Genomic DNA, 22,956 nt, shown 5'->3' on the forward strand with positions numbered 1-22,956 from the left:
GCTCTTCCAGCCTGGCGTATTCCCGAAAAACGCGGATTTCCTTCAGGAAGGGGCTGGAGCATCCCCCGGGATCGGGCTGAGGGGGGAAAAAGGGGGAATTCCCTTCCTTTGACTCCTTCCCACTTTTGGGATGGACATGGAAGGGCTGGAAGGGGCTGGGAGCTGAGTTTTGGTCCTGAAGCAGGGAAAAAACCATTTCCAAGAGGGATCAGGGCCAAGTTTTGGTGCTGGAACAGCAGAAAGCGACTTCCAGGAAGGATCAGGAGCTGAATTTTTGTCTTGGAACAGAGAAAAGCCAATTCCTGGTGGGATGAGGGCTGGATTTTGGTCCTGGAGCAGGAAAAAAGGCACTTCCAGGATGGATCAGGGCTGAGTTTTGGTCCTGGAACAGGGGAAAACAACTTCCAGGAGGGATCAGGGGCTGAATTTGGGTCCTGGAGCAGGGAAAAGCCACTTCCAGGAGGGACTGAGGGCTGAGCAGGGAAAAGCCACTTCCCAGGACAAAGCAGGAAAAGCTCTGCTGTGGCTGTGGAGCATCCTGGGCATCCAGGAGGATCCAGGAATCCTTGGGAGCTCCTCAGTCCTGCACTCAGCACAGCCTGGGATGGGATGGGATGGGATGGGATGGGATGGGATGGGATGGGGATGGGATGAGCTCCAGCACATCCAGAGACTCTGCTCCAGCTGATCCCGCACCTTCCAGAGCCAGCACAGCTTCCCCAAAATCGCTGAGGGCAGCAGCGAGGGAGCTCTGCCTTGGCAAGGAGCAGCTCTGACCTTCCTGATCCATCCTGGCAGGCACCAGGAATCCAGAGCCTGGCAAAGCCGGCGTCTGGGAAGACTAAAAAGCTCGGGAGTTAATTAAAATTCCGGGAAGCAGCTGTCTGGAGCTCCTGCCCTCTCTCTCTCCCACCTGCTCGTGCCTCATGGATTCTCCTGGGAGCCAGCCCAGTCCTTGTCACCTCAGCTGATCCCTGCTCCCAGACAGCCAAACGTCAAGATCCAAAGCCTGGCCAGGCAGGGCTTCTTTTCCAAGCAAAACCGGGTGGAATCTTTCCAAATTATTCCGAGGGCTTTAGGAATCTGCTCCCCGGGAATACAGGAGGAGTGCAGCGTCCTGCCCGCCTTCGGTGGGATGGGAAAGGTGAAAGGGGAGAAGGGAAAGGGGATCGAGGAATCCCATTGGGATTGCACCAGTTCCTCCTCCAGACCTGAGACCTCCCGCAGGAGCTTTCCTTTGCTTCCCAACCCCTTGGAAAGCTGTGGGAAAAGAGGAAAGGAAGAATCGGGATAAATGGTAGCCTGGAATAATTAAATTAAATGGGCAGGGGCGCCTTTCATTATCCCAAGTTGTCCCAACCTGGCCTTGGACACTTCCAGGGATGAGGCAACCACTGCTCCCCTGAAATATCCATCCCAGCCCCTTCCCACCCTCCCAGGGCGGAATTTTTTCCCCAAATCCCATCCAAAGCACCCTTTTCCCCAAAAGGCACCATGTCCCCCTCGGTTATGCACCAGAAATCCCACGCCGGGACATTCCCGTGGCCATGAATAATTCAGGAATATCAGGAAAGTTTCCCCGGAGCTGATGAGCCCAAATCACCTGGAGGAGGTGAAGATGAGCTAATCACCGTTTGTTCTCTCTCGATAGCTGATTAACTGCTAATTAGAATATTAAACAAGGACTTAAATACGTAAATGAGCTTCTGAGGACGGAGTTCGTTATTGGAGGTGCCATAAAATTCCTGATTTTTATTCTTGGATTATTGTTTGATTTTTTTTTTTTTGCCTCCTAAAGGAAGGGATTTGTTTTTAAAGTGTTTTGTTCTGCTGGAATGTTGTAGGATTTGGGATAAATTAATCCCAAACTCCATCAAAACACCAGGAATGGTGCTCCCAGCTCCACAAGCAAGATGCACAAAGTTCAGGAAGCTTCTCCAGCAGAAAAAAAAGGGCAAATTTTGGATGCTCTGCCCAAAATAGCTCCAAGATTCGTGCAGGGTGAGAAGAGGGAATGGGGAGTCATAGGGAATTCACTTCCACTCATTTCCATGGAATTGGCTGCGGGAATGAGGCCAGGAAATCCTGAGAGCCCAAATTAAAGGTGGGGAAGGGCAGGATTGGCTTGGCAGTGACAGAGGGGGACAGAGGCAGAAAACAGGGATGGAAAGCCTGGGAATAATGGAATTGTGATGGTTGGAAAAGACCTCCAGGATCATCAAATCCAACCTTCCCACATCCATCCTACGATGGAGCCCATGGACACAAATCCAGCATTCCCACATCCATCCTGCCATGGAGCCCATGGACACAAATCCAGCATTCCCACATCCATCCTGCCATGGAGCCCATGGACACAAATCCAGCATTCCCACATCCATCCTGCCATGGCGCCCATGGACACAAATCCAACATTCCCACATCCATCCTGCCATGGTGCCCACGGACACAAATCCAACATTGCCACATCCATCCTGCCATGGAGCCCACGGACACAAATCCAACATTGCCACATCCATCCTGCCATGGCGCCCATGGACACAAATCCAGCCTTCCAACATCCATCCTGCCATGGAGCCCATGGACACAAATCCAGCATTCCCACATCCATCCTGCCATGGCGCCCATGGACAGGGATGCTGCTGATGGGATGAGGGCTGGGAAAACCCTTGGGGACGTGGCTGGAATGTTGGATCCCTCCCTCTGGACCCAAACCTGACCCCAGCCCCAGCCCTGACCCCAGATCCCATCCCAGGTATCCCTGCAGGACAATTCCTGGCACAACCCTCCCTGTGTGGGAAGCAGGGAACAGCTGCCTCCTGTCTGTAAATGAAATAATATTAATTAGGCCTCTTAACGAGGGTTTGTTGTGGCATTAATTACCCCCAAGCCTTGGCAGAGGCTGGAGTTTGGGGTTCAGCCCCAGCACTTCTGAGGAATTCCCAAAACCCCAATTCCCAAGATTCCTGTTTGATTTTCCCTGCTTTGCCCTCAAATCCTGGCAGCTGTCCCTGCTCCGGTCACCTCCCCGGGCTGCCAAAATTTGGGATGCGATATCCTTAAACCTGTCTCTGCTGCCAACACCATTTTGTTCCCATCTGTTTTCCAAGGGTTTTTCCAAAGGAGCTCAGCCCAGCCCGGCTTGGCAGCACCATCCTGCCCTAAAACCATTCCTTGGGAGCAGCAGAGAATTCCAGAGGGATTTGGGATGGAAATGCCATGGATGCCAGGTTTTTCCATCCTGGCCTTGGACGCTTCCAGCCACAAGTTGTGCTTGGGAATCCTGCATCCAGTTGTGTCCAATTCCAAGGGTTTTGGCTGCCCAGGGTGTGAATTCCCAAGAAGAATTGGGAATTTTGCTGATTATGGCAGCCAATCCAAACCAGCTAATCCCACATCCAGTGCAAAGCTACTCCAGGTTCAAGCAGCTCCATCAGCGTCACCCTGAGCTCTTTTTTTTTTTGTGTCTGAACATGGATTTTAAACAATTTTTCCCATTTTTTGGTCAGATTTCCTGGCAGATTTCCAAAGGAACGCTCCGGGACAGCGCCTGCAATCCCAAAGCTGTCCCAAAGTGCCCAGTGTTGGCTCCAGTGATGTTTTCCAGGCACTGAGAAGTGGTGAAAACAGGGAAAAATCAATAGTTACAATCCCAGTGGCTCGGTTCTGCTGATGAGCCGTGTTCTCCCTGCTGAAAAACCTGGGACTTGCAAAGAAAAGGGAAAAAATGGGGGGGAAAAAGGGGGAAGAAAAGGGGTGAAGAAAAGGGGTGAAGAAAAGGGGTGAAGAAAAGGGGGGGGGGAAGGGAAAAAAAAAGGAGAAAAAAAGGGGAAGAAGGGGGGGAAAAGAGGAAAAAAAGGGGTAAAAAGGGGGAAAGGGGAAAAAAGGAGAAAAAAAAGGGGGGAAAAGGGAGGAAGAAAAGGGGGAAGAAAAGGGGGGGGGAAGGGGAAAAAAGGAGAAAAAAAAGGGAAAAAAAGGGGGGAAAAGGAGGAAAAAAAGGGATAAAAAAGGGGGGAAAGGGAAAAAAGGGAGCACAGAACTCCCCTCGGTGCCGTCTCCCTTTTAACCTCCCACACCCCGAATTCCCTTGGGAAGATCCAACCACGTCCCTCCAGTTTGGAAGCTGAATTTAATCCCCCTTTAATGGGAGAGGAGAAGGATTCCCAAGGCTTCCCAAGGATTTGTTCCACAATCGGCTGGAATTGCCACTGGAAAGGGCAAATGGAGCAATAATTCCTGGATGTGGAAATTATTATTATTATTATTATTATTATTATTATTATTATTATTATTCCTCCTGACACCCCCTTCTCCCTCCGTCCTCAGGCTGAGTTAAGGTGATCTTTAAAGTGACATTTAATTAAAGAGATATTTAATTTATAGTTTATTTTATAAATCCCAGGTGGGAGAAGGCAATGATTCCATCTTTTCCGTCCCTCCTGCACTTCCACTCTCCTCACGGGGAGTTTCCCACTTTTTACCAGAGCTTCGAATATTCCAGGCTGGCAGATGGAAGGAATTGAAACTCGGGGGGGGGGATTCATTTTCAAAGAAGAAAATCCTAATTAAAAATATCTTCCAGATTATTTTTTTTTTTTTGGGATGAACCAACTCCTGCCATCAGGGCAGGGATCCCTCCAAGGAATCCCATGGGATATTCCTGAAGAAATCCTCAGTTTTCCCAATGGCCCTTTCCTGTGTTTTTTCCCCCAAAAGATTCCCAGTGGATGCTCCAGCTCCTTCCAGCTCTCCCAGTTTTATTCACCCCAAAAATGCCCGGGGGATGCTCCAGCTCCTGTCCTGCTGCTCTCTCCATGGAATTTTTTTCCCAGTGGATGTTTTGCTGATCTTTCCCTGTTTTTTTTTTTTCCCCTAAATATTCCCAGTGGAAGCTCCAGCTCTCTCTCCCAGTTTCTCTGCTGGTCTCTCCCTCAATCAGCAGCTTATGGAAGATCTGGGGGGATTTTTGGGATCTTTCATTCCAGAGAATGCTGGCAGAGGGGTTGGGAAAGCTTTGGAAAAGCACCAAATCCCTGTTTTGGAGGAGATTCCAGGGCTGGAACTTGGTGGCAAAAAAAAAATGCTTGGGAAATGAGGAATTCTCTCCTGAAGAACACCCAAAAGCTGAGCCTGGGTCAGGGATTAAACCCCAAATATGGAGGGAAATTTTGGGAATTGGAAGCAGGAAGAATCCTGGAATGGTTTGGGCTGGAAGGAACCTTAAGGATGATCCCATTCCACCCAAAATTCCATGGCCAGGGACAGCTCCCACCATCCCAGGCTGCTCCAAGCTTGGACATTCCCGGGATGGGACAGCCCCAGCTCCTCTGGGAAGCTCCAAAAGCGTTTGGATCCTCTTCCCACCCCGTGAATCCATGGAAATCCAGCAGGATCCTTTCTGCTGCCCCAAAATCCCAAGGAACGCCCTGCCCCAGGCTCATCCCGTCCCAAAAAACCTCAGCTCCCTCCCCTGCCCTTATTTTGGATAAACCGAGCCAAGGAAGAGACAAATCCAAGGATAAATCCAAGGATGAAGCGTCTGGGAGCAGGAAAAGCCAAATAAAAGGCAGGGGAGCATCAAATCCACACGGGAGCAGCCGCGGGACATCAAAGATCCCTCCAGGGCCTTTTTCATCCCGAATTTCCTCGATCCCGAGTTAATTCCTGCCAATCACCAGGCACGGCGAGAGAGGAGGCGTTAATTAAAACCTCATTAAGGCAAATTGGGGCTCCTGGAGCAGGAATGCAGGGGTTGGGAAGCGGGAAGGGTTCCCATGGGATATCGCTGATAAAATCCTGCTGGAAAAGCCAAATCCATTCATCCAAATCCACCCAATTTGCTCGGATTTTCCCCCTTCCTCAAACAGAGATGTGCTGGAAAAGTTGGGAATCTCCATCCTTGCACGAGCGGTGTGTGCACATCCTGAAAATTCCGGGATAAACCTTTTGGAATTCACACATACCCCCCAAAAAACCCCAACCAATAACCCAAAAAACCACCCAAAAAAAACCCCCAAAAAACCCCCCCAAAAACCCCAAACCAACCAACTAACCAACCAACAAAAAACCCAAAAAACCAACAACAAAAAACCAAAACAAAAACAAAATACCCCCCCCAAAAAAAAAAAAGAAAAGAAAAGAAAAGAAAAGAAAAGAAAAGAAAAGAAAAGAAAAGAAAAGAAAAGAAAAGAAAAGAAAAGAAAAGAAAAGAAAAGAAAAGAAAAGAAAAGAAAAGAAAAGAAAGCACCAGGGGGCTGTAAGAAAAAGCAATGCAAAAATCGAGATTTTTTATTATTTGGAAGTCCAAAATCGAAAATAGCTTTGAAATTCCGCAGGGAACGCCGGGAACACACAGAAAAGCCTCATATACAGAGACAGATAAATTAACTGGGAATTCTGCAGACAAGCCAGGGGCATGGAGAGATTCCATATGTACATTTTTATGGAAACCATTTATACACTTTATTACATTTACAAAAAAAAGCTGATTTCTTTTTTCCACTACTTTTTTTTTGTTCTTGTTTTTCCCTACGATAATGAAAAAAAAATTACATTTTGTTTTTTTTTAATTTATTTTTTAGCTGTACAAACTTTTAATTAATAAAAATATATCTCTGTACAAAAGAGGGATTTGAGCTTTTTTTGTGGTTTTTTATAATTTTTCTCATTTTTTCCCTTTTTTCTTCATTTTTTTCCTTTTATTTTCATTTTTTTCCCTTTTATTTTCATTTTTTTCCCTTTTTCCCATTTTTTTTTTTTTTACCATATGCAAGTCCTCTGGGCACAAGGATGGAGAATGGCATGGAGCAGATCTCAGCCAGATTGCAAAAAAAATGGGACAAACCCCTTTTCCCACTTCCTTGGCTCCCTGGGCAACAGCAGGAAAAGGGAATTCATGGATCCGAAGCAGCAAATTCCATTAAAGTCGAGCTCCCTCTTCTCCCTGCTTGGGTGGTTTTAAATATTTTGGATTTATTTTGCACTCCTGGATTTTCCATGGAATGAGTGGGAGCCAGGTGTGGCAAGCATCACCTGGAGCAGCCAGGGGAGGATTCCCTGGAATTTGGAGAAGAACCTGGAAGAGATCCAAGCTCTGCTTCCAGGGATCGTTGGAATTTTGGGCATTGGGACTGGGACGTGGCAGAGCAGGGGTTTGGGTTGGGTTCCAGGGTTTTTAGGGATAATTGAGCTTGGAAAAGATCAGGGATGGGCCAGGAGAGCCCAGCTGGAGGCAGGGTGGGATCCAAGGATTCCAAGGGGTTCTCCCAGCCTTGTTCCAGCCCTGGCAGGATGGAGAGGGGACAAGGGAAGAGGGGAACATTCCCTTGGAGTCCCGCTGGGATTGACACCATCCCAATCCATCTGCCCGTGTAATTTCACCCTGGGATCCTCCCCAAATCCATGTGGGAACATTTCCCTGGCCCCTGCCCATGCTGGATCAGGGCTCAGGATCCAGCTCCCGCTTCCCAGGGACAAATCAGAGCACCTTGGTGGGATTTTTGGGAGCAGAAGTGACATTTTTGGGAGCACAGGCGGCATTTTTTTGGCAGGCTGGGGATTCTGCTCCCTGTGGGAGAGCCGGGAGTAACAAAAATAAAATATTGATGTATTTACATCCAGAAAATCAAGGATAAACCAACAAAAATTCCCAAATTATCCCAGGCAGAGCTTCAGGGAGGAGAAAATCCATGCTGGAATGGGAGCATGGATGGAAACCCCCATTCCAGAGGGTTCATCCTGATTTTCCTTGGAGCCTCCTGGACTCAGTGACCTGGGAATGGCACTTCTGCCTCCCCTGATCCTAGAAAAAGTGACTCCAAGCAAACTTTGGATCACAAGGATCCAGAGCCTTCCCTGCTCCCACAAAATCCCAGGAAACCTCGGTGCACCTGGGAAATAAAGGGAGCAGCTTGGGATGGGAATTAAAACTCCTCTGGCATTGCCAGGATCAGTCTGGAAAGGGCAAAGGATTTGGGAAGCTTTTGGGGGAATTAGTGTGGAGTTCTTTTCAGAGAGGATTTTTGTCCCTTTGGATGTTCCTGTCCCTTCAGGAATCGCCTGGCAGTGAATTCCTGATCAGGGATTTGGGCCCAGCTCAGATCAGGGGGAACATTCCTGGCAGGAAAAACCCAGCCAGGAATGCCCAAAGGAAAATCAAGCACAGGGAAGAGGGAAGCTTTTGGGAAGGTCCCACTTGGAAAACTCTTCCTGGGGTAGAAAATCCAACAAAGAAATAACCCGGAGACCCAAATGCAGAAAACCCAAATCCTCATCCTATCCCATCCAGGTGTTATCCATAAATCCAGCCAGGAATGCCCAAAGGAAAATCAAACACAGGGAAGAGGGGAAAAGCTTCCCAAGGTTTGGAAAGCTCCCCTTTGAAAACCTTTCCTCTGCTCAAGCCCTGGGGTAAAAAATCCAACCAAGAAATGACCCAGAACCCCAAATACAGAAACCCCAAATCCTCATCTTGTCCCATCCAGGTGTTTTCTGTAAATCCAGCCAGGAATGCCCAAAGGAAAACCAAACACAGGGAAGAGGGGAAAAGCTTCCCAAGGTTTGGAAAGCTCCCCTTTGAAAACCCTTCCTCTGCTCAAGCCCTGGGGTAGGAAATCCAACCAAAAAAATAACCCAGAAACCCAAACCCAGACACACAAATCCTCATCCTGTCTCATCCAGGTGTTTCCCACAGAATCCAGCACCTTGTGCACAACCTCTTTGTCGCCCAAGCTCTTCCCAAAGTTTGGGAAGCTCCTTCCAGGAGCAGCTGGGGAAAGCCTTCCCACCACCAGGCCTTCCCGAGCTCTGGGAGCGGGGCCGGAGCAGAACCTTTGGCTTGGAGATCCAGCAGGATGGAGGTTGGAGGTGGATCCAGCAGCCCCTCGGGAATTCCAGGGAGGTGCAGCAGCTTCCCCACGGCCTCGGCGGGGGTGGGAGCAGGGAGGTGGGGAGGGGATGGATGGATGGATGGTGAGGTGGGACAGTCATCCACACTGGACACCGGCCACGGGAATCTGGGGAAGCAAGGGGTTGGTCACGGCAAGTGGGAATTCTGGGGAAGGGGCTTTGGTGTCCTAAAATTGGAGCATTCCAGATGGAATACTGCCTGCGTTCCATGTTCCCATGAGAACCCTTCCAACTCCCACACATTCCATGCATTCCATGATCCCAAACCCTTCCAACTCCTCTCATTCCATGATCCCAAACCCTTCCAACTCCCTGTACTCCATGGTGCCAAACCTTTCCAACTCCTCTCATTCCATGGTCCCAAACCCTTCCAACTCCCCGCATTCCATGGTCCCAAACACTTCCAACTCCATGCATTCCACGATCCCAAGAAAACCCTTCCAACTCCATGCATTCCATGATCCCCAAACCCTTCCAACTCCACGCATTCCATGATCCCAAACCCTTCCAACTCCCTGCACTCCATGATCCCAAACCCTTCCAACGCCTCTCATTCCATGATCCCAAACCCTTCAAACTCCCTGTACTCCATGATCCAACTCCCCACACTCCAGGATCCCAAACCCTTTTAACTCCCCACACTTCATGATCCCAAGAGAACCCTTCTAACCCCCTGCACTCCATGATCCCAAGAGAACCCTTCCAACTCCATGCATTCCATGATCTCAAACCCTTCCAACTCCCTGCACTTCATGATCCCAAGAGAACCCTTCCAACTCCCTGAACTCCATGATCCCATGAAAACCCTTCCAACTCTGTGCATTCCATGATCCCAAGAGAACCCTTCCACCTCCCCACACACTCCATGACCCCAAACCCTTTTAACTCCCCACACACTCCATGACCCCAAACCCTTCCAACCCCACTTACCCCATGACCCCAAACCCTTCCACCTCCCCACACTCCATGTCCCCAAACTCTTCCAGCTCCCCACACTCCATGTCCCCAAACCCCTCTCCAGACCCCAACCCTTACCCCCATCACCCATGACCCCAAACCCTTCCAACCCCACTTACCCCATGACCCCAAACCCTTTCAGCTCCCCACACACTCCATGACCCCAAACCCTTCCAGCTCCCCACACACTCTAAGACCCCAAACCCTTCCAGCTCCCCACACACCCCCGCAGCCCCGAGGGCGCGCCGGTGGCCGTGGGGCGGCCGTGTCCCACTCACCGCGCGGGGACGGCGCTATACGGCCGTGCACACCGTGCTCACTGTGAACTCGGCCTCGCCTGCCATGATGTCTGAGGGCTGCAGGTTCCTGTCGTACATGGGGTTCTCAAAGGTGCCCCTCACGTTGGTGTTCTCGTGGCCGGCGTAGCCGTTGAACGGGACTTTGGGTCTCCTCCTGTGGCATGGGGGACAAAACCCACACAGGTGATGTCACTGCAGGGCACGGGACACACAACGCTGTTTTCAAGGTGGAAAAAAAGGGAAGTTTATCTTCTGACTCTAAAATTTGTAGGTTTCCAAAAGCGACAGCGGGTTGGAGGGTGACAGCGCCACCTCTCCAATGACACTGGACAAACCAACAGCCCAGCCAGTTTCTCCTCCTCCAGAAAAGAATGCAAAACAAAAAGTTATTTACAGAAAGTGTGTGAGAAAGTTTGGTACAAGAATGTAAACATCAGAAGGCTTAGAAAAACTTAAAAAATCAAGATGACAGGGTGACAGCCCTGAGGGAGGGCACTGACGGGGGAAACCCGTGGGGATGGGGCAGGAAAATCCACCCAGGGGTTTGCAGCATTGATCAGGAGCAAAACTGAATTTACACCACATTCAAAGCCATGGGGAGGGGGGAATTTGCTTTTTATCCTCCTAAATGTGGCCACAAATCCCATTAATGGCCAGAAAAACCCTCTTTGCTCTCCTCTCCCAAACCCTTGTCCTTTATTTTCCCACCTCCTGAATGAAACCAGCCCTAAAAGGGGGATTTTAAGCCCAGCTCACTGATATTTCTCTCAAAACCCTAAATTTCTTTAACCTTTTGGGATTCTTGCCCCAAACCCACCTGTGTTTGTAGAGATAAAGCACAAACCCTGCAATAATCAGGGCGATGAAAGGCACAAGGATGGCGGCTGCCACGGAGCTGCTGTTGGATGCAAAGTGGTGGCCTATGGATTCAGGATCATTTTCCATCATGCTGATGTCTGGAACACAGCGGAAAGGAACACATTTCCCACATTTTCCTCTCACATTTCCCACATTTCCAAACCCCTGCCGGGGGAAAAGGGCTTGGCTCAAAGCACAGGTGGCACCAGCAGCAAAATGAGTGACGTGGTGCTGGAAAATGGAATTTAAAAATGGATGTGCAAGGATGGAGATCCAGCCCAACTTAGGTCTCATAATTTATTTACATCTGCAATTAAAGAGAGATATAAATCGATTTATTTTGCCAAAAAGGTCCAACTTGGATGCATGAAGTTGGGCTTTAAGGAGACTCTGAAATGCTGCAATAACGAGCATCCATAAAGGTGACGAGATTCCAGCAATCCTGAGGGATTAAAGAGCTCAAACCATGCTTTAAGAGGTATTTAGGAGCTTAAACTTTGGGTGGTTTAAGCTCCCAAGAGCCCCTGTGATTTCTGATGGAGACACTTGCTGTGGTGGGAACAGGATTTGGGCTTGGCAGGGATCTGGGAATTTGGGAAAAAAACCAAAAAAGTCCAAGTGTTGTTTGTGCTTCCAAACTCTCCCTGCTTTGGACAGCAGCCTGGTTATCCCTCATTTTGTTCCCAAATGATAAATTTTATCCTCATGCTGTTTGTTTTGTGCTGTTCGTCTCCCACAAACCTCACACCAAGCTCAGCAGAACTCGGAAAGCGCGGAAAATTCAAGCCAGGGGTTGGAGAAACATTCCCTGCCTGGAAACCCCCACCAGGCCAAAACGGAGCTGCTGGAATCGAGGGGAAAAGTGCAAATCCCAGGAATTTTACCAAGTCTCTGGAGGCCAAACTGCCCGAAGCCTTTGCCACGCACAAAGCCCTGGTACACGAAGGTGCCACTCGAGGACTCCGACGAGACCTGTGGAGAGTGGAAATCAATGGATTTATCCAACTTTTCCCAGGATTTAACACCCAGCTCACCCCAGCCCCTCCCAAGTGCATTAATTTGATGCAATTCCCCAGAAAATCCTGGCATTTTTGAAGGAGTTTCACCGCCCGACAGCTGAAAATTCTCCATTCTCGAAGGAAGGGAAGCTAAAAAAAATTTTTTTGTGATAAACCGGAGGACATTGCTGATTCCAGAGGGAGAGGGAAAAAGTGGCCATGGGTCGGTTGGATCCACATTTTTTCCAAGCTCCATTGGATCCCTAAAGGGCTTGGGAAAGCCCCAGACACAGGCAGAGGGTGAGGAGTTGGCTCCAGTAGGGAAAATCAGCTTTTCCAGCAAGATGTTGAGCAGATAGAAAACATCCACAGGGAACGAATCCCGTTGGTTTCTCCTCCAGCATTATCTGGGAGATGATGGATTCCAAACCCCAGGACAATAAAACCAATAAAACCCCAGCTGCAGGAGGAGCTGTCACCTGCTGGGGAAGTGCCACATGTCCCCTCCCAGCTCTGGGAATCATCCCTCAGCTCCAGGGAAGGGAAATCCAGGCTGGGACAGCCAAGGGAGGGTGGATTTTGTTCACTCACGTGTCCATCCAGAGCCCATTTGTCATTCCTGAACTTGTTGGCAAAGATCTCCAGTGGCCCCATGATCTGGTACACCTGGAGCAGCAGGTGCACGTCTTCCTTCTTGTAAATCCCTGGGAAAAAAAAAAAAAGGGATTTTGTCAGGTCTGGGTCACTCTGGTTGGAAATAACTGAGTGGGAGGGCAGAGAAACCACGTCAGGATTTGAGTGGACACCAGCCCTGGTGGTGGGATGCACTGGGAAACACAGCCCAGGATATTGAAGGTATTTTCCACATGGGAAAGGACTCGACTCAATATTTAATTAATATTCAGGTTCTGCTGCTGGATCAGGAAGAGCCTGGTGCTCCAGGAGGGCAGGGACATGGAGCACTCACGGAATCAGGAGCTGGAAGGGACCCTCAAGGATCATCAAAGTCCAGCTCACATAATTTCATGTTTTTTGCCCAAAAGCTCCAAGTCCTACCTTGGACACCTCCAGGGATGGGCACTCCAAACCTCCCTGGGCAGTTCCAAGGTCTTTCCATGCAGAAACAGTCCCTAATATCCAACCTGGCACAGATTGAGGCTGTTTCATCCTGGAAGCACAGCCTGACCTGTGTCCTGTCACGGAGTTGTGGGGAGCCCCCTGAGCCCCATCAGGAGTTCCCAAACCCTTTTCCAACTCCCTTCCCTTCTCTGGACACACTCCAGCCCCTCAATGTCTCTCTGGCCATGAGTGACCAGAACTGGACACAGCCCTAGAGGTGTCCCAGTGTCGCAGACAGGAAGAGAAATTATAAAAGACAGGCTTCATAAAATCAGGCCTAAATTAATAGCTGCAAGTTCCCATGAGAAAACAATCTTGGTATGAAAGATTCATTAACACAAAAATCTGTTCCTAGAGTGAAAAATAAGTGCACCAGTATAAACAATAAGATCTGTCTCATGAGAATCAGTAGAAAAAAAATATAAACTCACTAAAAATACAGAAGTTTGACAGATATGCAAATACCACGCACTGACCCATAAATTAAGTGTGAATGTGTTGTCCACCAGTAAGATTTGACACAGTACCTTCTGACAATCCTATAAAACATGACCTATCCAATCCAGAATTGGCTTTTACCACAATGTCCCAGCACAGGGACAGTCCCTGCCCTGGCAGTGCCAATGCCACCCCCTCCCAAAGGCCACATTTTCGCGTCCCTCACCCGACACCTGGAGCTCCACCCCGCTGTGGTCGATCAAGGTGGCGTTGACCTTGCTGGTGGCAGGGTCAAAGCTGGTGACAGAGAGCATGGCTGGCTGCTTCTTCCCCATGTACTCGTAGGAGCCTTTCCACAGGGAATTCCTTGCAAACACATCCGCAGGCACTGGAATTACAGCAGTGGGAGATGTGAAAAAAAAAACCAAAAACAAAAACCCGGCAGCGTTTCCATTTTTTCAGGGAAAAGAAAAAAAACAAAACAGAGCAGGATTTCTGTCTTTGAATTCACTGACAATAATTAGATTGTTTTAAAAATTTAATATTTCAAAAATATTTTGTATTTTAAGTATCTTCAATCCCACCCGCTCTGTGCCATCACCATGGGGAATAAAGCCAAAAACACTGACTTTAAGTTGGCTGTTGTGACCAAAAACACAAGGAAAGTTTTAAAAACAAACCAACCCCCAAAATAATTTATTAGGAAAAGTTTAAATAAACTTCAGGAAATAAACTTATTAGGAAAACTTCAAATAAAAAAGGATAAATGTGCAAAATCCTGGTGGGGAGGGCAGTGGGTGTTGATGTCCAGCTCCTGTAAGGATCCTGTTTGCTCTCCAGGGAATAGGATGGGGCATGTGGCAGCTTCCAGAGTGTGAAAAATGCACGTATTTTATGATTGTTTTTTTGCAAATATTAAAATAAATGTTATATGTGTTGTGTTGGAAAGTGATGCTGCATTAATTCTCTTACGTAGTGTGTTAAATATAGTTTTAGGTTATAAAAATTGTTAGAAACTGTGCTATGTAGGATACTTTTTTTAAAAGAAGGGAATAGCAGCCACAGGACACCTAAATATTTCAGAGAAAAAGAATTTATTGCTCTCTTATCAGAAGAAATTAACTTCTTCCCATCTCAAAGGTGCTCTCAGGATTCAGAGGAAGAAGCTGACACTGACCAGACAGAATCCTGTGTTTGAATGGAATTTATGCATCATGTATGAGGTGTATGACTATGCAACAGGTTATTGCTTTTAAGGGTTAATCCTCTGTTAACGTGGGTCCTTTTTCGGGTACCCGGACGCCCATAACTCTTTGTTTCTATTGTCTCATATTGCCTAATCCAAATTCTCCAAATCATTATCCCTCTAATTATATTACTATTTTCATAACCATTTTACTACTATTAAACTCTTAAAATGTTAAAAACAAGCGACTGGCGTTTTTCACACCGAGGAAGGGGTTCAGGAGGGTGGATCTGGGGGGATCAGGGCTGTGCCCATGGGGAGGAGCCCCCCGAGCCTCACCTGAGGCCTTGGCGAGCGGCGGCTCCCGCGCGGTGCCCACGGGCCTCCCGCTGGGCCGGACATCGGCTGCGACGGGGCACAAAGCACAGCTGGTCAGCATTGTGTTGTATTGCATTGTGGCACTGCCCACCCCAGAGCTCCCGAGGCTGGAAAAGCCCTCCGAGGTCACAGAGCGCAAGCTGTGCCCGATGCCCAGCTTGTCACCCGGCCCAGAGCTCTGAGTGCCACATCCAGGCTTTCTTTGGGAGCTGCAAACCTCTCTGGGCAGCCCCTGCTAAGGCCTGACCACCATTTCTGTGCAGAAGTTTTCCCTAAAATCCAACCCCAAACTGCCCCGGCCCAGCCTGAGGCTGTTCCCTCTCCTCCTGTCCCTGTTCCCTGGGAGCAGAGCCCAACCTGGGGCTGTCCCCTCCTGGCAGGAGCTGTGCAGAGCCACAAGGTCCCTCCTGAGCCTCCTTTGCTCCAGGCTGAGCCCCCTCAGCTCCAGCAGGAGTTTCCCAGCTCTGTTCCTTTCCCTGGACACTCTCCAGCCCCTCCGTGTCCCAAATGGGACACAGCGCTCGGGGTGTCCCTCACCAGTGCCCAGGACAGGGGACAATCCCTTCCCTGCTCCTGCTGGTCCATCCCTGATCCAGCCAGGTGCCACACCACACGGGCACACCCGGCTCACGTCCAGTGCTGTCCCTCAGCACCCTCAGGTCCCTCTGTGCCTTTCAGCCACTGTCCCCAGCCTGTGCTGCCTTTTCCTCTGCTCCAATCCCAAGTGTCCAGAGTGACTGACCCTGCTCCAGGAGAGCCACAGGGCTCCATTTCCGTGGATCAGAACATGTTCCTCACCCAAGACTCTGTGGCAGGTAAAATGTGGGGGGGAGAAACGATTTTTGTCCTGTGCAGTTGCTTCTAGACCCAAAAACTCCCCAGAAGATCGCCAGGTGGCTCTTTGGAGGTGGCACCTGAGTGTTGGGTCACAGGTTGGACTTAATGACCTCAGAAGCCTTTTCCAACCAAGTTCTGGGATTCTGCTGTGGACACCAATGATGGAAACCCTCCCACCAAGTGCAAATCAGGCTGGGCCATCCCACAAATTTTAAGGGAACAAAATCACGGCTGAAAACACCTCCCCCTTCTTCCTTGCAGTTCTGACACCAAAACTGAATCTCGGGTTTATCTGCAGGTTGAAAACCACCTCTGAAGGACCTCAAGGCCCAGGATCTCCACAACCTGAGAGCCCGGGGAGGGTCTCAGAGCCCAGCTGGTGCTGCCAGCCCCTCACCCAGGCAGATGGGGGGTTTCCCTGTCCAGCTGCCATCGGCTTTGCAGGTGCGGTGCTCGGAGCCCCCGGTGAGGTAGAAGCCGCTCTGGCAGGAGTAGATCAAGGTGTAGCCCAGGGAGGGCAGGTCCAGGGCACCCACGTTGGCATGGGATGGGGTCTCGGGCTGCTTGCAGTGGTGGGCTGGAGGGGACAGGGAGAACAGGTGAGAGAAACCAACGAGGTGGGCGTGGGGAGGGTGAGAAGTGACACCGTGACAGCAACAGGGGAACCCTCCTGGAAGAGTTTCTACACCACAGCTCACAGGGATTTTTCCCAGTTGGAAGAGCTTCCCATGCTGGGTTTCTCTTCCTGGCTAAAGTTGAACCAGGCTCCAGCTGATGAGCCGAAAATCAGGATTGGCCACCCCCATTTTTAAGGGAAAAAGACAAAACCAAAAGATGCTGAAGCACCTCTGAGCCCAGAACTGAGTGCCAACTGTGGGTGCAGACTAAAAACTGCCTTGCAATTCCCAATTCTCCCTAAAATCCAACACATCTCCCGCAAGGATTCCTTTTCCAGAGCCTGGCTGAGGGCCCCAGCTGCCTGTGGCATTCCCAGGACTCACGGACGCAGTCGGGCTGGACGCCGCTCCAGGTCAGGTTGGGCAGGCAGGTCCTGGTGGTGGAGCCCTGCAGGAGATATCCCTTCTGGCACCTGAAGAACAGGATGCTTCCCACCTGTCCCAACAGGAGACAAACACTCAGCTTCCCAGGGATTCCCAGACCTTCATTCCATCCCCTCGTCACCACCTCACCCCTCACGGGAGCAGCTCCGCTCCCAGCTGAGCAAAAATCCCACTCATGGTGTCTCCAAATTAATTAAACCTAAAATTAATTAACTGAACCCCAAGATGAAGGTAACTAATTAGCAGGAAAATGGAAGGATCCATTCTGGCATCCACTGTCCCAGCAGGGAATGGGTGGGAATGAAGCCCCCAAGGGAGTCGCTGTGGGATTTTTGTCCCCATTCCAATGATTTCCCGCTGGATCAGAGATGGGATTAGCAAAAGCACCTGCAGGATTTGGCCTGAAAATTAATGGGAATTAATGTGAATAGCAGCAACCATTAATTAGCGCTGTAATTAATTTCAGATACAACGCACTGCCTAATTAATGCTGTGCAAACCCACTCGGAGGGCTAAAGGAGCACGCTGGGGTGTCCTGCTCCCAGGAGGAGACAGGAATCCATGGAAGGACACATGAATCCATAGGATGGGACATGAATCCATGGGAGGACGTGTGACTCCATGGGATAACACAAGAATCCATGAGAGGGGACACAAACTCATGGGAGGACACAATAATCCATGGAAAGATGCACAAATCCATGGAAGAAGGACACATGAATCCATGGGAGGCATTAATGCATGAGGGGAGACATGAATCCACAGGAGAACATGTGAATCCATGGGAGAACATGTGAATTCATGGGAGGAGACACTAATCCATGGGAAGATACAAGAATCCATGGGAGGACATATGAATCCCATGGGATAACACATGAATCTGTGAGAGGACATGTGAATCCACAGGATAACATGTGAATCCATGACCGGAGGCATTAACTCATGGAATGACACATGAATCCATGGGAGGAAACATTAATCCATGGAATGACACATGAATCCATGGGAGAACAGAATAATCCATGAGAGCAAACGTGAATCCATGGGAGAACACAATAATCCATGGGATAACACGGGAATCCATGGGAGAACACATGAATCCATGGGATAACACAGGAATCCATGGGAAAACATGTGGATCCATGGGATAACACAAGAATCCATGGGAGAACATGTGAATCCATGGAATAACACAAGAATCCATGGGAGAACACGTGAATCCAAGCCAAGGACGAAGCAGGGCTGGCTTTGTGGCACACCCCTCTCCCACGGCCATACCTGGTATCCCTGGGAATTGTTCTGCATCCCAAAAAGAGGCACTCCGGGATCCGCACACGTCGTGAGGCTGGGATCTGTTAAAAACAAAACAGGGAAGGGATTTATGGGAGGGCTCAGAGCCCTCCAGGCACACGGGTGCTGCTGCAGCTCTGGAACTCAAGCGGGATTTGGCTCCAAAGGAACACGCAGCGACAAGGAAAACACATGGATCTTCTTGTTCCTTAAATCCCTGCCTGCTGCAGAATGAAACAACCACAGGCACTTCATTCCTCAGGTGAAAAACTGGGAACACACACCTTGGATCAGGACAGCCCTTGCCCACACCCACACCATGCCCTCTGCTCCCAGGGACCATCCCAAGCTCCAAGCGCTGTCACCGTGATATTTTACGAAAAATCCCTTCTCCTGGGAAGCTGGGAAGCTTCAGCTTCTCCATGCTTTGCTCCTCTGGATGGAATGTGGCCCAGAGATTGTTTATCCCAAGATGTGAATTGTTTTTAATGAATGGCCAATCACAGCCCAGCTGTGTCAGACTCTCTGAGTAAGTCATGTGTTTTTATTATTCATTCTTGTCAAGCCTTCTGATGTCTCCTTTCTCTTTCTTTAGCATAGTTTTAGTATAGCATTTTCTTATAATATGATACGATATAATTTTATTTAATATATAAATATAAATACATATTAATATTAATAGATAAATATATTTATTATATAATAATTATATATTTATATATTTATATTAATATATAAATAAAATACATATATAAATATATTTAATATATTATATATTTAATATAATATCTAGTTAATATAATATATAGTTAATATATTTAATAGTATATAATTTCATAATATAATATAAATTTAATATAATATATATTTGATATAATATCATATCATAATATAATAAATCAGCTTTCTGAGAACTTGGGAGTCAATTCTCATCTCTCACCTCGTCTTGGGGACTCTCACAACACCGCAACAAAGCGCCACGGTCACCCCATCCTCCTCCCTGCCCTCTGCTCGCACCCTGACCTCCAAAGACCCCCAAGGGCTTGGGACTGGAGGTGAAATGAGCCCCCAAACCCTTCAGCTGTGCCCCCCTTACCGATGCAGCTGGGCTGGGTCCCGCTCCAGGTGCCGTCGGACTGGCAGAACCTGCGCGCCGACCCCACGAGCACCAGCGGCGCCAGGCAGGAGAAGGACACGGAGGAGCGGTAGGTGAAGCCTCTGTCCTCCCTCCTGCCCTGGGCTGGGGTCCCTGGGTCCCCACAGAACACGGCTGCAACGGCAAAGGGACAAGGAGGTGGCCACAGAGCCCTCAGGAATGTCACATCCCATCCAGGGCCATTGCAGCCCATCCAGCTCCATGATTAGCTCGGGACTCAGGGGTGGCAGAAGGTGCTGCTGGCTGCATTCCTTGTAATTATCTCCTTTTGTCAATGGTTGTTAATTAACTTCCACCTTCTCCCCCGGATTTGCCTTTTTTTCCCCCCTCTTTTTTTCTCCCCTAATTGCACGGTGTCACTTTGTTCCTTGGCTCTGTATCACACGGAAAGCCCACTAATTATCCCAGATCCTGGGAAAGGTGTGAGGAACAGCGAGGGGTTTGTGGGATTTAATATGAAAATGGATATTGTGCAGCTGGAAAAGGGACTCGGAGCTGCCTTTAGCATCAGGAGATGCTAATTCCCTTTTTTAATTCCCTTTTTTTTTTGTGCTTGCTGTTGTATCAAACCCACCCAGCCTTCACAAAACATTCCCAACTTCTGCTGCAACACGGTGCCTTTTGCCAAAGGGTTTTTTGGCAGTTCCAGGAATCCTGATTGCAGAAGATTGGGTCACTGAGGTCAAACACCCAAGTTCTGAGGATGTTTTGTAGGCAGGAACATGGAAAATGCCTGGATTCACCCCAAATGTGACATCGCCCCTCTGTCACAGGGGTAGAGTGACCATCTGTGTCCCTGCCTGCACCTCACAGATGCCAAAACAAGGTTCCCAAAGAATCAAGCCACATGGGAGGTGGGAGAGCAGCCAGACTTTGACTCCAGACTCTTGAACCATCCCCAGGGCACCAAAAATTCCCACTCCAGCTGCTGGAAAACTCCATTTACGAACGGGGCACGAAGCACAGCAAGATCCCTCTAAACCCTGAGCTGCTCAGTGACAGAGGGCTTGGGAAAAAAAGGTTGGGAAAAGCGCCAAAAAGCTGGATTTGAAGCAGAATCCTGCTGGTTCCTGGTGGAGGAGAGGGAAGGTGGCTACTCACGGAAGCACTGGGGGATCTCCCCGCTCCAGGAGCCGTTGCCCTCGCAGGTGAGCACGGCGGGCAGGGACAGCTGGTAACCCTCCAGGCAGGCGTAGCTGATGCTGGAACCCCAGCTGAAATCTGATCCCACCACCTTGCCGTTGGGAATGGCCTGGGGAGCTCTGCAGGTGATGGCTGGAGGAGAAGGAAAAGGAAGGAGAAGGAGGAGGAGAAAGACGAAAAGGAGGAAAAGGAGGAAATGGAAAAGGAGGACGACAAAGAGGAGAAGGAGGAGGGGAAGAAGGAGGAGAAGGAGGAAAAGAAGGAGAAGGAGAAGAAGGAGAAGAAGGAGAAGAAGGAAGAAAAGGAGAAAAAGGAGAAGGAGAAAGGAAGAAAAGAGAAGGAGGAAAAGGAGGAGAAGGAAGAAAAGGAGGAGAAGGAGGAGAAGGAGGAAAAGGAGAAAAAGGAGGAAAAGAAAAGAAGGAGGAGAAGGAGAAGGAATAGGAAAAGGAAAAAAGGAAAAGGAAAAAAGGAAAAGGAAAGGAAAAGGAAAAAAGGAAAAGGGAAAGGAAAAGCAGAGTCAGGTCTCTCTATTTCTTAATTATTTCAATTAACAAGCAAATTCCACGTAGGAGCAAAGTCACCTCCTGCTCTCCAAGAGCATCTCCCAGGACTGGCAGCAAGTGGGGTCAAACCCTTCAAAGTCTGGAGTTCAATCCCAAATCAGGAAATATCTTGTGGGAAGGGATCCATGAGGATCATCCAAGCCCTGGCCCTGCACAGGCACCCCAAAATCCCACTCTGTGCATCCCTGAGAGCATTGTCCAAATATTCCTTGAGATCCCGGGGCTGTGCCCATTCCCTGGGGAGCCTGCTCAGTGCCCCACCACCCTCTGGGGGAAGAACTTTTTCCTCAGCATCTCCACAAATCCGATTTTGAAGTCAATGCTGGTTCTCAGCTGAAGGTAAAAATCTGCCCTGACGTGGTGTGAAAGCTCATCCCAGATTTCCCCGAAGATTCACACATTTTGGACAACCTGGCTGAGGCTCAGACAAGCAGTTGAAGCCACAACCTGTCGGGTTTTCACCCACTCTGGGGTGTTTAAGGATGACATTTTTGCAGCACTCTGCTCTTCAGCTCAGAGGAGCTAAACCTGTGCCTCCAAATGAGACTCTTGGCCACATTCTGGATCATTTCTGCAGCATTTGCTCAGTGCAGAGGATGAAAAAGTAGAGGAAGAATTGCTCTTTACAGCCTCTGAAGGAGCTGGAGTGCATTTGAGGGTTTTTGTGTGGCCTGTTTTTATATCAGCTCCGTGACAGGTGAATTTTCCAGATTTTTAAAGGAATGCAGCGATGCTGCCACACATTTTATCTGCGCTGGGGGGTGAGGAAAACAGATCCAGCCTGCCCAGCCACTGCTTTCCTATTTCCCATTTCTATCTCTGAACCACAGGAGCCATCTCAGAATAATGAAAAGACTCGCAGGGAACATTTTTCAGATGTTTCTGGGTGATGCCAGCACAGCGTCTGCTGGAAAAACACAATATTTCATCTGAGCTTGATCCGAGTTTTTGTGCAAAATCACTTTACTCCCTGGGCTTTGAAGGAGAGGAGCAACTCCTTCCCTCCCTGCCAGGCACAGATTGATAGCCCTGAACACAGCAAGGTGCTGCTGCTTCCCTGACAAATGCCAAACTTTGTGTGGAATGAAGGAGATGAGGAACGCCCAGCCAGGCTTTCCAGGGAAACTCTGGTGGCCTCCAAAACTTGTGTCCTGCAACACCTGCGGGGGTTCCTACCCTTGCAGACGGGTTTGGTGCCGTTCCAGGTGCGGTCCTTGGTGCAGGTGAGGGCAGCTGCTCTGTCTGACTCCATCATGAAGCCAGGAGTGCACTGGAACACCACGGATTTGTTGTAGGTGAAGTCACTGCCCAGCCTCAGCCCGTTGGCCGGCACACCAGGGTCTCCACAGTTGATCACTGCCAAGGAAGGGAAAAAAGAGAATTTCTGGCAGCTGGAACCACGCTTTGGATGGTCCTGAGTGGTTTATTCCAGGTGGGGTTTAACCTGTTAAATGTGGAGCAGGTTTGTAGCACAAGCTGGAGCTTAATGGCTCATTAAGGCCTTGAAAGGAGCTTGATTAACACTCATTAAACATTAAAGCAAACCCGGGTCAAACGTGGGTGAAGGGAAGGCAGTTTGCCCACAGCACTCCCCGCTTAGCCCAGTCACTGCCTCTGATGTAAATCCATAAATCCACCTTTGTCACCGCCCCATTCCCAGCCCCGAGGTCACATCCCTGCCCCAGGAATGTCACTCTCAGGAGCAGCCCCAGAGAGCCCCTCCAGCTCAGCCAACACCCACTCCCAAAATTATCCCAGAGCTCCCT

The 22,956-nt window shown here is 49.3% G+C and overlaps 1 protein-coding gene across 1 annotated transcript in view; it reads right to left on the reverse strand.

Annotated features, from left to right (window-relative positions):
- Positions 1 to 6,722: 6,722 nt before the first annotated feature.
- Positions 6,723 to 22,956, reverse strand: part of CSMD2 (CUB and Sushi multiple domains 2) — a 250,322-nt gene continuing 234,088 nt past the window's right edge. The window contains exons 58-70 of the mRNA XM_030964453.1: positions 22,367 to 22,546; positions 20,586 to 20,759; positions 19,425 to 19,598; positions 18,317 to 18,390; positions 16,979 to 17,090; positions 16,375 to 16,554; positions 15,102 to 15,167; positions 13,803 to 13,964; positions 12,611 to 12,723; positions 11,906 to 11,993; positions 10,981 to 11,119; positions 10,143 to 10,317; positions 6,723 to 9,014 (exon numbers count right to left, since the gene is read on the reverse strand). Coding sequence (XP_030820313.1) covers positions 10,158 to 10,317; positions 10,981 to 11,119; positions 11,906 to 11,993; positions 12,611 to 12,723; positions 13,803 to 13,964; positions 15,102 to 15,167; positions 16,375 to 16,554; positions 16,979 to 17,090; positions 18,317 to 18,390; positions 19,425 to 19,598; positions 20,586 to 20,759; positions 22,367 to 22,546 — 1,622 coding nt within the window. The 3' untranslated portion in view covers positions 6,723 to 9,014; positions 10,143 to 10,157. The remainder of the gene's footprint in view (positions 9,015 to 10,142; positions 10,318 to 10,980; positions 11,120 to 11,905; positions 11,994 to 12,610; positions 12,724 to 13,802; positions 13,965 to 15,101; positions 15,168 to 16,374; positions 16,555 to 16,978; positions 17,091 to 18,316; positions 18,391 to 19,424; positions 19,599 to 20,585; positions 20,760 to 22,366; positions 22,547 to 22,956) is intronic.

Source organism: Camarhynchus parvulus, chromosome 23, assembly GCF_901933205.1.
Source record: "Camarhynchus parvulus chromosome 23, STF_HiC, whole genome shotgun sequence".
In the NCBI taxonomy this organism is placed as follows: Eukaryota; Metazoa; Chordata; class Aves; order Passeriformes; family Thraupidae; genus Camarhynchus; species Camarhynchus parvulus.